This window comes from Pimephales promelas, chromosome 3 (assembly GCF_988280905.1).
Source record: "Pimephales promelas chromosome 3, fPimPro1.hap1.1, whole genome shotgun sequence".
Taxonomy (NCBI): Eukaryota; Metazoa; Chordata; class Actinopteri; order Cypriniformes; family Leuciscidae; genus Pimephales; species Pimephales promelas.
The window spans coordinates 3,628,887-3,643,094 of NC_142771.1; the positions used below are offsets into that span (position 1 = coordinate 3,628,887).

The 14,208-nt window shown below is 40.0% G+C and overlaps 2 protein-coding genes and 1 pseudogene across 3 annotated transcripts in view; 2 read left to right on the top strand and 1 right to left on the bottom strand.

The window, feature by feature from the left end:
• LOC120486139 (uncharacterized) overlaps positions 1-14,208 on the bottom strand; it is a 128,190-nt gene that overhangs the window by 26,412 nt on the left and 87,570 nt on the right. The gene's annotated exons all lie outside the window — the stretch shown is intronic.
• Positions 422-3,009, top strand: LOC120484168 (uncharacterized). The gene has a single exon (XM_089129099.1). It carries the CDS (start codon positions 920-922, stop codon positions 2,579-2,581), a length of 1,662 nt encoding a protein of 553 aa, XP_088985225.1. The 5' UTR covers positions 422-919; the 3' UTR covers positions 2,582-3,009.
• LOC148981872 (uncharacterized) lies at positions 8,921-11,494 on the top strand (annotated as a pseudogene).

Below are 14,208 nucleotides of genomic sequence, written 5' to 3' on the forward strand. Positions count from 1 at the left end.
GGGAGAGAGAGAGACTTAGACTGCAGGAGAGAATGTATGTTGGAGTGAGACTGAAAGTATGCAGTGTTTAGTTTCCACCGGGATTGGATATACATTCCATTCTTAATGGGAACCACATGTTTTTGTGCTAATGTATGTGTTACTATGGTGATGCAGTTGTTTTCCTTGGTCAGTAGTAGAAAATCAGAGCCCTTTTGTCTGAAAAGCAGGAAGAGATGACAACGATGCAGAATGAAGACCTCTGTTTGTCTATAGTCTCTTCCACCTTCTAAAAATTATAAATAAATAAATACGAGAGATCTCTTGGCAAAAATCACTGTCTTTTCATGAAATTAATCAACAACAAGGGGAAAGCAGAATTTTTAAATCTACAATACACCACTGCTGTCTTGATGGTTATACAACATTTATTTTGGTAACTTATACAAGTGTTTTTGCATAATGTTGTGATTTTTATTCATGGAAAATATTCAGTAACTTCACTGTAATGCACTGTATTGTTGCTCCATGATGCGATTCAGTTCAAACACTGCTGTCCTGCTTATACAACACCACTTATTTTGGGAAAAATAAATAAATAATTGTATATACAATTTTAAATATATAATTTTGATGATTTTTTATTAAGAACAATAACAAAATTCTCCGGGCGGGCAAAGCAGAGAATGTTATTGATCCTGTGATCTTTTGTACTTCTCATGTCACCATTCACTAACGCGTCATTTTTTATGATTATGATTTGTGTATTGCTGCACATTCATGGAAAGATACTTATTTGATAAAAATTATTGTAGTATTTTATAGCAGTTGACTATTACATCAGAGCTCACTTGTATGTCCTTTCACTTCATATTTCTCTCTTTGAATTATTTTGATCTACTGAAAATTTAATTCATATTTTTATTTCCTGTCAGACCTGATGGAAGAGCGCGATGAGAAAGAAGAACTGAGTGAAGAGGAGGAGGAACATCATGTCCAACCTGGAGAAAAACCTTTGAGTCGCTCAAAGACTAAGACATTTTTGAAGAAAAGAAGAGCCAATAAATCTTTCACCTGCACTCAGTGTGGAAAGAGTCTCTCAAACAAACTTAGTCTAGAGATTCACATGAGGATCCACACCGGAGAGAAGCCGTTCTCATGTGATCAATGTGGAAAGAGCTTCACACAAAAATCAAATCTTAATAAACACATGATTATCCACACCGGAGAGAAGCCGCATGAATGTGATCAATGTGGGACAAGCTTCACTCTAAAATTACATCTTCAGGAACACATGAGGATCCACACCGGAGAGAAACCATACACATGTGATCAGTGCGGGAAGAGTTTTCCATACAAACGAAGTCTTGATGTTCACATGAGAGTTCACTCTGAAGTGAAGCCGTTCACCTGCGATCAGTGCGAGAAGTGTTTCACACAAAAAATACACCTTAAAATTCACATGAGGATCCACACTGGAGAGAAGCCGTACGCATGCGATAAATGTGAGAAGACGTTCACGAATTCATCACACCTTAAGAGTCACATGATGATCCACACGGGAGAAAAGCCGTTCATGTGTGATCAGTGTGACAAGAGATTCTCAACCAAAGAAAATCTTAGGCTTCACCTGAGGGTTCACACCGGAGTGAGACCGTTCGCATGTGATCAGTGCGAGAAGAGCTTCATGGATTCCAGTAAACTTAAAAGACACATGAAAGTCCACACTGGAGAGAAGCCGTACGAATGTGATAAATGTGGGACGAGTTTCAGGGATTCAGCAGATCTTAAGAAACACATGATGATCCACACCGGAGAGAAGCCGTTCACATGCGATAAATGTGGAAAGAGTTTCAGTGATACAGGACACCTTAAGAGTCACATGAGAATCCACACTGGAGAAAAGGCTTTCACGTGTGATCAGTGTGAAAAGAGATTCTCAAACAAACAAAATCTTAGGCTTCACATGAGAATCCACACTGGAGAGAAGCCGTTCACATGTGATCAGTGTGGGAAGAGTTTCGCACGAAAATCATGGCTTGATGTTCACATGAGAGTTCATACTGGAGAGAAGCAGTTCATGTGTGATCGGTGTGAAAAGAGATTCGCTCGGAGACAAAATCTTAAAGCTCACATGAAGATCCACACCGGAGAGAAGCCGTTCTCATGTGATCACTGCGGCAAAACATTTCTGCTGTCATCAAACCTGAAGAAACACCTGACAGTTCATACGAAGGAGAAGCCGTATTCATGTTCTGTGTGTGGAAAGAGTTTTTCACAGCTGCAATATTTACAAGAACATCAGAAAATACACACTGGTGTGAGAGAGTTCATGTGCTTTGAGTGTGAGAAGACTTTTATTAAAGCAAGTACTTTAAAACTGCACCAGAGGATCCACACTGGAGAAAAACCTTACAAGTGTTCACACTGCGACAAGAGATTCAGTCTGTCTGGAAATCTGAAAGCGCATGAGAGGATCCACACTGGAGAGAAGCCGCACATGTGTGATCAGTGTGGAAAGAGTTTCTCTTATAAAAATCAGCTGAAGATACACATGAAGACCCACACAGTGGAGAAACCACCTAGTGGAGAAACCAATTAGTTTCCTAACAGCCATGATGAGGGGCAGGACAGATTGTATGGGTGGGCGTTGTGACAATTTTATTTTGTGATCTTGAAGACTTCTACGAACTACTCATCAATTGAATCATCAAGATTGTCTTATTTTATCTCTTTATAAAAGCGATTTTTGTCGTTGTCTTAGCGATAGATAATGATTAAGTGCTTGTGTTATAGATTAGCGGTGTTCGATACTGACAAAAATGAAATTAAATTGCAAGCTTGTCATGAAAATTAAGAAATTTGTGTCAAGCCCTTAAAATAACAGTAGTCTACCCGTCATGTAAACATAACATATTGTCTCTCAATTAATGAAGTTCTGTTTAGTTTCTAATTGTTTTGACAACCACAATATTGTGATGAAAGGCTTTTCCTTCAAAACATAATTGTAAAAAATGTGATATTTCATGTGATTTTTTTTTATTTGGGCTAGTTGCATGGAGGGTGGACAAAAAGCAAGTTTACACAATGTTTTGAGAAAATGTACCATATAATCACACACAGACATCAAGATTTTGCATATGATTTGCAACAATGGTGACAATAAATTAAAAATAAGTTTCATGCTGCAACGCATGACGGGTAGCTTTCATAGTACGAAACACCCTTGATTCCCAAGCTTTTTTTGTTTTGGTTGTCACCATTGTTGTGATTCATATCCAAAATCTTGATATCTGTGTGTGACTATGTGATTCACTTTTTGAAATATTTTGTACACAGTGATTATTTTAAAGTTACTGATCCAAATACTCAGATATAAAAACAAAAGTTTAAATGCCGTTTAATGCTTGCATTGTGTTGATTTTGTCATCAACAAGCTGCTGAAGACAGCTGATTTTTCATTTTCTTGGCTTCCTCTGCACAAACAATGTGGATCTCTCTTCGGATCAGGTAATTATAATAATAGCACTTCTATACTCATTGATCTAGCTGTTGATCTACAATACATCGTGATTTAATGAATGTGAGGAGAAAATTAAGGTGAGAGAGCACGGTAGAGAGGGAGACCTTGCGTGTGTGCGTATCCCCCGCCCCGTCAACAATCCAGTCAACTAATCCCCCCCCCCCCCCCAGAGCTGATTCATTAAAAGAGATGTAATGAAACCAGGTGTTAGGGCTATCAATCTTCCTCTATAATACTATTTGAATTCCATTCCTTATTTCATTTAATATTCGAATATTAAATGCTCAAATTTATCCTATTATAAATATTTACAACATTACACATTCTTATGGATCGTCAATGCAACTATAGCCTGTGGTTGTTGTTACACGTTTGGCCCACTAGAGGGACATCTAACATTACTACAATAAACATTTAGGGGCTGTTTATACCTGGCCACTTCATGTGTTTTCTCAGATCGGATAGCTCTGATTTATCAAAACGATTCCATTTACACCTGGTCACATAAATGTGTTTTTGCAAAACATAAAAATCCGATCTTCAATTCCCGCGCTATATACAGATGTAATGAAGTGCACGGAAAGCAATAGATATGAGCTGCATTTTATTGATCATTGGCTAATTTCAAAATCAGCAAAGACAGCAATAAAGGAGATTTGCAACAGCCCTCGTAATTTCATTTCATTCCTTTAACTTACTTTTAATGAAGATGGTAGTGTTAAGCGTCTGCGACTTACTTTTTACTTTGATTTGCGATAGATAGCGGCGCGTTGGCTTGATGAATAGGGGCTCAGATCTGAGGTGATCGTCATATCGAGTCGAAAGTTCCGGGAGTCTCCCGCATATTGATAGCGTCTCCCTGATGGCCGGAAATTAGTTAAAATCTCCCGGAATCCGCGCGTAACATACATAGCGCGCAGCGCGTGCATAGCAGAGAGGGAGTGAACGAGACCTTGCGAATGTGCCGCGCGAAAGCTAGTCCCGCGCTCTCCTATTGTTAATAAGAAAGCGATAAGGGGCCGTTTACACCTGGTCACTTCGGAAGTATATATTTATTTTTAAATATATATAAAAGCAATATTCGAATAGTAACTTTAGCATTTGAATAGTATTGATTTTTTTAATATTCGAATTATATTCGAATTTTAGGAATTCGTTCCAACAGCCCTACCAGGTGTTAATTATCTTTAACTTACAGACCAATATTAGAGACCATTGATTCAATGCGTGACTCTGAGATTTTATCGGAGATTATTATTATGTATCTGTATTATTGTTCTTTATTAATATTCATATTCAGTGTATTATCTTAAGGAGATTCAAAAGCATGAGTCTGAATGCATGAGAAGAGAACACGTGTCAGGGGAAAGCTATATATTGCTTAGAGGTATGTGTGCAATGTAACAAGCATAGGTCTTAAAATGGAAGTGGACTCTGACGTATAATCGTATGACATATACGTTCTAAGTTGAGAAGCTCAAAGCAAAGCAAGCTGGAAGGTTATAAAGCTCAATGTTACTGTACTGCCTGTAGAGAAACATGTAGGCATGACCGGGTGAGAGGAAACAGAAACACGGAAACGCATAGACCTGGCATGAATACAACATCTTGAAGTTTCTCTCCTGACATATATAAATAAAAACCTTTCTTGGCAAGATTAGTGGTGTCCGGTCCCGTAAATTGAATAATAACGGGGAAACAAGAGGCTTTAATTCCAAGTCTACATTAGGATTATAGGATTGCATCTTCAGGCATTTGTCTCAATCATTCAAGGTAAGACTTTTTCTACTCTAAAAATAATTCTAAGTCTGCCTGATGATTAGACATTGACTGAAACTGCTTAAAAGAAGTGTGTTGTTTACCAGTTGTTTTGCCAATGAATATATGTGGCAATAAAAGGAAAATAATTTGATTAAATAACTCTGAAATATCGGATGATGCTGGGGGAGTCTTTTCATTTTTTAAAAGAATTTAGGAAAGTGGATTTTTTTTTAGAAAAAAAGACCAATTAGTCAAATATTGGAATAGCAGTAAAACAATTTAGCAATTCGCTTGACATGACTGGGAGGTGATTGGAAAATGGTGAGACTCTAAAAAAAAAACGCTGGCAGATTAATCAATAAAATATTTCCAACACACAGAAGAATGGTTTTAGAAAATGAGGATAGTGTGTCAAAGTGGTGTTTAAAGTGGCGGGTCTGTGCTATAGGATGTACAGTACCATATTTAGACATACTTTTAAACACAAAGTGGATTGAACCCTTAGAAGAAGGGGATAAATGGAAATAGGAGCTAGAATTGTGTGAATCCTGATTTTGACAATAAAGCTGTTCAGTGTTGAGAGGAAGAGACTGATCTGAGAGCAACTTCAAATAAAATAAAAGAAATAGAGCAAACAAAGAAAACAAATTATTAGAGTTAACATTTTTCCCCCTTCTTGGTTCTTTGAGTAATTAGAGCAGGTGAAAAGGGAGAGAGAGAGGGAAGCAGAGGGCCTCCCTGGAATTCACGTAGTTATTCACCCAACACACACACACACACACACACACACACTCCCATAAATAGCCCTGCTGTTTGAGTGCACAGTCACAGAGTGACAAATACTTTGCAAGATGACAGAAACAGCTGGTTTTAACAGCTGAACAATATCTGCATGGTATTTAGAAAAGAAAAATAAGAAACAAGCTAAGCTTGAGCTAAGGTGAGACATTTGACCAAATTATGCACTGAGCTGGCCATTTGGAGACGGCTATGAGGTCAAACATAGAAGAAAGAAACAAGCCATATCGAAGAGCAGTGGCGACAGCTCAATACAACAAGGACACAAAGAATAGGATGGTTTTCTGTGGCAACTACGGAAAATGTGGACACGTTAGACGAGATTGCTGGAGAAGGTCAAGGTTCATCATTTAAACAGGTCAGTGCAAAAGATCATGATGACAGTTCTCAAGGGAAGACGTGGACTGAAGTCCGTCAGCTCATTGAGGGAATTATGCGTCCGCAATAGGAATCAGCGGCCCCCTGTATTAGTAAGAAATGAGACAATCGCCTTTTCGTCAATGCATTAATAGGGGGCCACCCAATTTCAATTACTGATTTGAACCTACCTACAACAGATGAGACTATGGAAGTTGAAGAGGTATCTCAAAGTTTCGCAAAAGTATTCAAGTTCCTCTGCAAATACATGAAGATGAAGTCTTATGGACATCTTTTTTGGGGTGGGGCCGAATTCACGAGGAAGCCTTATTGGCATGGACATTCTTCCATTGTTGAACATGATCATATTCACTGACAGTCATCATATCGCCACAACAGCTGGGATAATACCACACGAAGATCGCACATGTAATCTAAGGTCTGTTGGTACAGCAAAACCAATTATCAGAAACTGGAAAAAAGATGGTGTGTGGGGTCTTCTGTGCTGTTTATGTCCCAAACGTAAGCTGATCGGATTTTGGTTATCGGATTGGATCAAATCTTGAAAATGGGTTGTTCAAAAGGGAAAGAAGGAATCTGAAATCAGATTAGATCAGGGAATCCAATCCTATTTTTAATCTGGATCAAACCTTCAGTTTGTGTTGTTCAAAACTTCGTCAGTGGGATTTGGATAACTTTGATAAAAAAAAAAAACAGGATTATCCTGATCCCAACAGGGGGAACAATTTCAAGGTGGATTTCAGGAAGAAAATGTAGTAAAACTTTAAAATTGGTCAAATAATACATTTGAATCATTTAGTGTATATACTTTTATTTATATTTTGTACTTGACTTGTGTAACCGTTGTAACAGTGATAAATTAGACATTGGCTAACAATTAAGCTATTCAGTAGTAAAGTAAAATTAAAATTATCGTGTCTCCATTTGTGTTTTGTCTCAAAATAAGAAACACTTACAGTGACCCCGTGTTGGCTCTTCTACCTGTTCTTTACATAGCTGGTAGCCCACATTGTGATATGTTGTCCCATTTAGAGCACTGGTAATCTGGATTTGGTAATCTTGAAAACTGTGTATCTGGATCAGGGTGATTCAGTCCAATGTTGCTTTGAAAAACCGACATAAAAGTAAGACGGATTACCTGATCCTGGATAGGAAAAAATGGGTTTTTCCAAATCCGGATCATTTTGATCCAGATTAAATGTTTTGAACAACTGGCCCCAGATGTTTGGGCTAAACACAAATTGGATTGTGGTAAAGCCAACATTGATCCCATTGTTATTGAGGGACCAATTCATGCCCCTCATAACCGATACCCCATCCGACCTGAAGCAAGACAAGCCGTGGAAGAGATAGTGACAGACTTGGAAGCTGAAGGAATCATCAGACAAACTTCAGCTACCACTAATAGTCCTGTCTGGCCTGTCAAGAAATCGGACAACTCGTGTGGAGATTAACCATTGATTACACAATGGTTGGAACAGACTCCCACAAGGTCTTAAGCTTTCTCCTGTTGTATTTCATGTCGATGACTTGTTAATAGCAAGCCCAGATGAAAACAGCCATAAAACAGTTAGGACCCCCTTGAAAATGAGATGTTGCATCTCAAGGGGCTATCCTTTCAATAAATTCAAATTCAAACATATATTTGCTCTGAATGTTGTCCTACAAGCCCTCAGGAAAGGGGGATTCAAAGTTAACCCCGACAAAGCACAGCTGGATAAACCCAAGGTTATCTATTTGGGTCAAGAAATGGGAAAGGAGAATGACAACAGAGCGTGTAGAAGCATTACGACAACTTCCAAAACCTCAAACAGTTACAGGAATGTGGAAGGTGATGGGACTTGTCAACTATTGTCATCAGTATACCTGATTTTGCTAGCATCACCAGCCCTCTCATTGACCTGTACAAGGGAGGAAAGCCGGGAGTGGAAAAGATCAACTGGACACCAGAAGCTGAGGAAGCGTTTACTTCTATGAAAGAAAAACTGACTTCAGCCCCAGCTTTGGGACTTGGTCCGATGGACGATTGCAGTTTCATTTGTGGACCAGGGTAGGAGATGAGACGTATTTGGCAGTACTGTGTCAAAAACCAGGTGATCAATACAGACCAGTTGGATACTTTTCCAAAAAAATTCCTGTCACTACGTTTGGGCATCCATGATGTATACAAGCCCTCAATGGTGCCACATGGACAGTGGATAGCTCTGATAGGAGCTCAAACTTTCATATTGCACACTCCACACAGTATAGTGACACTGCTGAACAACACAAACATTAAAAACATAACGGAGCAAAATGGGAAGCAACTTTGTTGAACAAGGATTTAAGAGTGGAAATCATCAGAGACACTTCTCTGAACCCTGCAACAATGATGCTGGAGCCACATGAGGGAATATCACATGAGTGTGTAAAACAAGTAGAAGAAGAAAGTCTTGGTCAATCCAATCCCTCTTGAAAATCCAGACAAGGAATTATGCGTCGATGGACCCAGTTACTATGTTGATGGATTTACACATAGAATTTAAATACCAATAATATACGGGGACATAGCATGGGATGGGTTTCTGTTTTCCTGTCTATTTTCTTGGTCTGTTATTTCTTTCTCTTGAAGTTTCTCTCCTAACATATATAAATAAAAACCTTTCTTGGCAAGATTACTGGTGTCCTGGCCCGTAAATTGAATAATAACGGGGAAACAAGAGGCTTTAATTCCAAGTCTACACCAAGTTGTTGAATTCCAAATCAAAATAAATGTACCACATTCATGGAAAGATACTTATTTGATAAAAATTATTGTAGTGTTTTATAGCAGTTGACTATTACATCAGAGCTCACTTGTATGTCCTTTCACTTTATATTTCTCTATTTGAATTATTGATCTACTAAAAATTAAATTCATATTTTTCTTTCATGTCAGACCTGATGGAAGAGCGCGAGGAGAGTGAAGAACTGAGTGAAGAGGAGGAGGAACATCTTGTCAAACCTGGAGAAAAACCTTTGAGTCGCTCAAAGACTAAAAAGACATTTTTGAAGAAAAGAAGAGCCAATAAATCTTTCACCTGCACTCAGTGTGGAAAGAGTCTCTCAAACAAACTTAGTCTAGAGACTCACATGAGGATCCACACCGGAGAGAAGCCGTTCTCATGTGATCAGTGTGGAAAGAGCTTCACACAAAAATCAAATCTTAATAAACACATGATTATCCACACCGGAGAGAAGCCGCATGAATGTGATCAATGTGGGACAAGCTTCACTCTAAAATTACATCTTCAGGAACACATGAGGATCCACACCGGAGAGAAACCATACACATGTGATCAGTGCGGGAAGAGTTTTCCATACAAACGAAGTCTTGATGTTCACATGAGAGTTCACTCTGAAGTGAAGCCGTTCACCTGCGATCAGTGCGAGAAGTGTTTCACACAAAAAATACACCTTAAAATTCACACGAGGATCCACACTGGAGAGAAGCCGTACGCATGCGATAAATGTGAGAAGACGTTCACGAATTCATCACACCTTAAGAGTCACATGATGATCCACACGGGAGAAAAGCCGTTCATGTGTGATCAGTGTGAGAAGAGATTCTCAACCAAAGAAAATCTTAGGCTTCACCTGAGGGTTCACACCGGAGTGAGACCGTTCGCATGTGATCAGTGCGAGAAGAGCTTCATGGATTCCAGTAAACTTAAAAGACACATGAAAGTCCACACTGGAGAGAAGCCGTACGAATGTGATAAATGTGGGACGAGTTTCAGGGATTCAGCAGATCTTAAGAAACACATGATGATCCACACTGGAGAGAAGCCGTTCACATGCGATAAATGTGGAAAGAGTTTCAGTGATACAGGACACCTTAAGAGTCACATGAGAATCCACACTGGAGAAAAGGCTTTCACGTGTGATCAGTGTGAAAAGAGATTCTCAAACAAACAAAATCTTAGGCTTCACATGAGAATCCACACTGGAGAGAAGCCGTTCACATGTGATCAGTGTGGGAAGAGTTTCGCACGAAAATCATGGCTTGATGTTCACATGAGAGTTCATACTGGAGAGAAGCAGTTCATGTGTGATCGGTGTGAAAAGAGATTCGCTCGGAGACAAAATCTTAAAGCTCACATGAAGACCCACACCGGAGAGAAGCCGTTCTCATGTGATCACTGCAGCAAAACATTTCTGCTGTCATCAAACCTGAAGAAACACCTGACCGTCCATACGAAGGAGAAGCCGTATTCATGTTCTGTGTGTGGAAAGAGTTTTTCACAGCTGCAATATTTACAAGAACATCAGAAAATACACACTGGTGTGAGAGAGTTCATGTGCTTTGAGTGTGAGAAGACTTTTATTAAAGCAAGTACTTTAAAACTGCACCAGAGGATCCACACTGGAGAAAAACCTTACAAGTGTTCACACTGCGACAAGAGATTCAGTCTGTCTGGAAATCTGAAAGCGCATGAGAGGATCCACACTGGAGAAAAACCTTACAAGTGTTCACACTGTGACAAGAGATTCAATCACTCATCCTATGTAAAAAAACATGAGAGGATCCACAGCAGAGAGAAGCCGCACACGTGTGATCAGTGTTGAAAGAGTTTCTCTATTGAAAGTCAGCTGAAGATACACATGAAGACCCACACAGTGGAGAAACCGCCTAGTGGAGAAACCAATTAGTTTCCTAACAGCCATGATGAGGGGCAGGACAGATTGTATGGGTGGGCGTTGTGACAATTTTATTTTGTGATCTTGAAGACTTCTACGAACTTCTTATCAATTAAATCATCAAGATTGTCTTATTTTATCTCTTTATAAAAGCGATTTTTGTCTTAGCGCTAGATAATGATTAAGTACTTGTGTTATAGATTAGCGGAGTGCTCGGAGAAGATTGGTACTTGCACATATTTGAGTTCGCAGATGCCGACGCGACAACAACCTCCACCCTCCCCACCACCACTAGGAGGGTCCCATCTATACTTCCCTTGGGGTCGGCTGCGCCCCTGCCTTCGTCTTCAGGCAAGAAATGCTGATCCGCTACCCTCGGATTACGATCTATGGACGAGGCCTACGCCAAAGAACTTTGCAAATAATTGCCTGCTGGGCTGTCAATAAATGGATGCTTTGTTACATCATTTTATCTCCCGAGTCTTTCTGGTAGAAATATTGTGATGAAAGGATTTTTCTTGCTAGTTGGTTATGGGAATTAACAGATTCATTTACAAAATTGCAAGTAAGACTACGGGCTCTATCTTGCACGCGGCGCAAATGACTTTATACGCTAGCGCACGTCTCATTCTTATTTTGCACGCGCGCAAAGCAGGCTTTTTTTCTCCGCAGACGCACGTCGATAAACTAGGGAATGAACTTGCGCTCCCTGGGCGGATCGGCGCAAAAAGGAGGCGTGTTTCGGCGCAAACATTCCCTGGTGCTATTTTACACTTCCAGAACACAATTGCACCTCTGACCAGAAAAAAACTGGTCTAAAGTCAGTTGCGCGTTGTTCATAATGCTATTTTAAGCACGCATGCTTGCCCATAATGTAGCGGGTGCACAACACGCATACACTTTGATTCTCTCAACAACACAGATGCAGCAGTTTTTATTTTTGCAAATCATACATTATAAAAAGGGAAAATATGAACACATGAGGGAAATCATTATGGTTTACATGAAGATGAAAAAAACTAAGTACCCAATTTTTTTAAGGCTAATTGTAGAACTGAAGGATCAGACCTGTTTGTCCAATAGTGGCAAGAAACATACATATATAATGTTTAACCAACGCTGATGTCCGAGAGTTTCTCCCATCCCCATACAACGCCACCTCTCTGTCTTTCACTGTTCTGACAAGAACGTCGGTCTCATCGGCTGTGAACGCTCCTGGCACGCACCTGGTAAACCCGCCGTTATAATAACAATCCGTCATGCAACATGCGCACCTGTTCTTAAAGGGTATGTTGGATGACGCTCTGATTGGTTCATTTCACGTTACGCCCAAACCACACCTATGAATAATGAAGCTACTCCAGACCAACCCCTTTTAGATTTGCGCCAGGCGCAAGAGTCATTTATCCCGCCGGGAAAATAGCAACAGCACCGGGACCCGCCCACAAAGTTACTTGCGCTTTGACACTTGCGTCAGATCGTTAAAATTGGGCCCTATAACAAAGAATGCAGTTGAAAATAATCTTGTTTAAAGGGTTGATGAACTGAGAAATTAAATTTTCCTTGAGCTTTTGACATCTAAGAGGTCATCATATTATAAGAATATCCTGTAAGTTTCAGAACTGAAAACGTCCTATAAAAGCTTGTATTGACACCAGCCTCAGCAAACGACTCGTTTTTCAAAGTGGGGAACTATGACGTCAAAGAGGATAAAACCCCACCCCCGCAGAAGAAGATCAACATCTACTTTAACACGGCCAGTTTAGCCTCGCCCACCGATTCGCGCATTACACGCATAGCTAAATAACATAGACCTACAGCCTCCTACGACGTCGTGGCCATTTTATGCTTCTGCGTAAGGTTGCGTTGCTTCGTGGTGCATTTCACCGCCAGAACAGTAGGGGGGGGTGTGGTTCGCGAATCTCTTTGCTAGTTTGTTTTGGTTCTGTGCGCCGGTTCTGCTTTTTCATTTCCGATGATGGCGAGCGAAAGAGAGAGAATGGAGCTAATCGACGTTGAACAACAAGACGACACAAACTTTGTCCCCATAGAACCAACACGGATGTCCAGGGCCCGTTCCACCTGAGCTGCCATACGCTGTTCGTAATGACTTGAAGGCTTTTTTTTTCAGTCTCCACATGGAACTGTGCAATGGCAGGATAATGTAGTGTCCCGTGGCAAACGTGGTTAGTACTGTATTATGAATAATGAAACCGTGAAAATTGTATTGAAAATAAACAACAAACTGTGTTTCAAAACAAACGTTGATTTTTTGATTGTTTGAAGTTTATTACAAGCAAAAAAGAAAGAAAAGAATATAGACATATACTGTATATTAACAATGAAATAAAAAAACAACACAGTCTATTCTTAGTTTAAATCTTTATTTACTTTCTTTATACAGTAAGAGTATTATAATTATCCGTACGAGGGTGCAAATGTTAAAAATGGCGCTATAGCGGGAGGGGGAAACATGAAAAGCTACACTCCTGAAATGATGTATAATCTGACCAATCACAGCCCTTGCAGTCTGCGTCGCCTCGACGCACAGTTACAAATATTTGGAGGTGCATGTCGTGCTACGGCGGAGGGGTCGAAGAGGGGCTCGCGTCGACGCACAGGGGTCTGCGGGGGGGTACGCCGTCCATTTGACGCAGAAGCATAAGGGCCTGTTCACATAACGTGTCTTTTGCTCACTCAAGTTCGTTATTTCAAATGTAAGCGCGCGGTATGCATGCTCATAATGGCGGCGACGCGGTGGTCACGGTGCGACAGACTCGTTTTTTCAATAGTGGAGAATATTGGATGGCTTAAAATGACTTCCATGATGTTGAAGTTACATGAACAAATTATGTTTGTTTAACGAAACAAAGTTACGTGGAACCGGTGGAACCTCCCAGACAGCAAACTGACATTGAATCAACGTGGAAACGACATCTCTCATGACATTGAAACAACGTTGATTTGCTCATCGAATTAACGTTGAACCAACGTCAGACGCGGCATTCTTCAAAGCTAAATGAAATAGAAAATTGGTTTGCTTTCATAACGTTGAAACAACGCGTTGATTTCAAGTTGATTTTCCGTTAGTTTTGAAAGAATGACGCGTC

Coding starts and splice junctions, on each gene's coding strand:
- LOC120484168 (XM_089129099.1), top strand. CDS start 920: ATGGAAGAGCGCGATGAGAAAGAAGAACTGAGTGAAGAGGAGGAGGAA.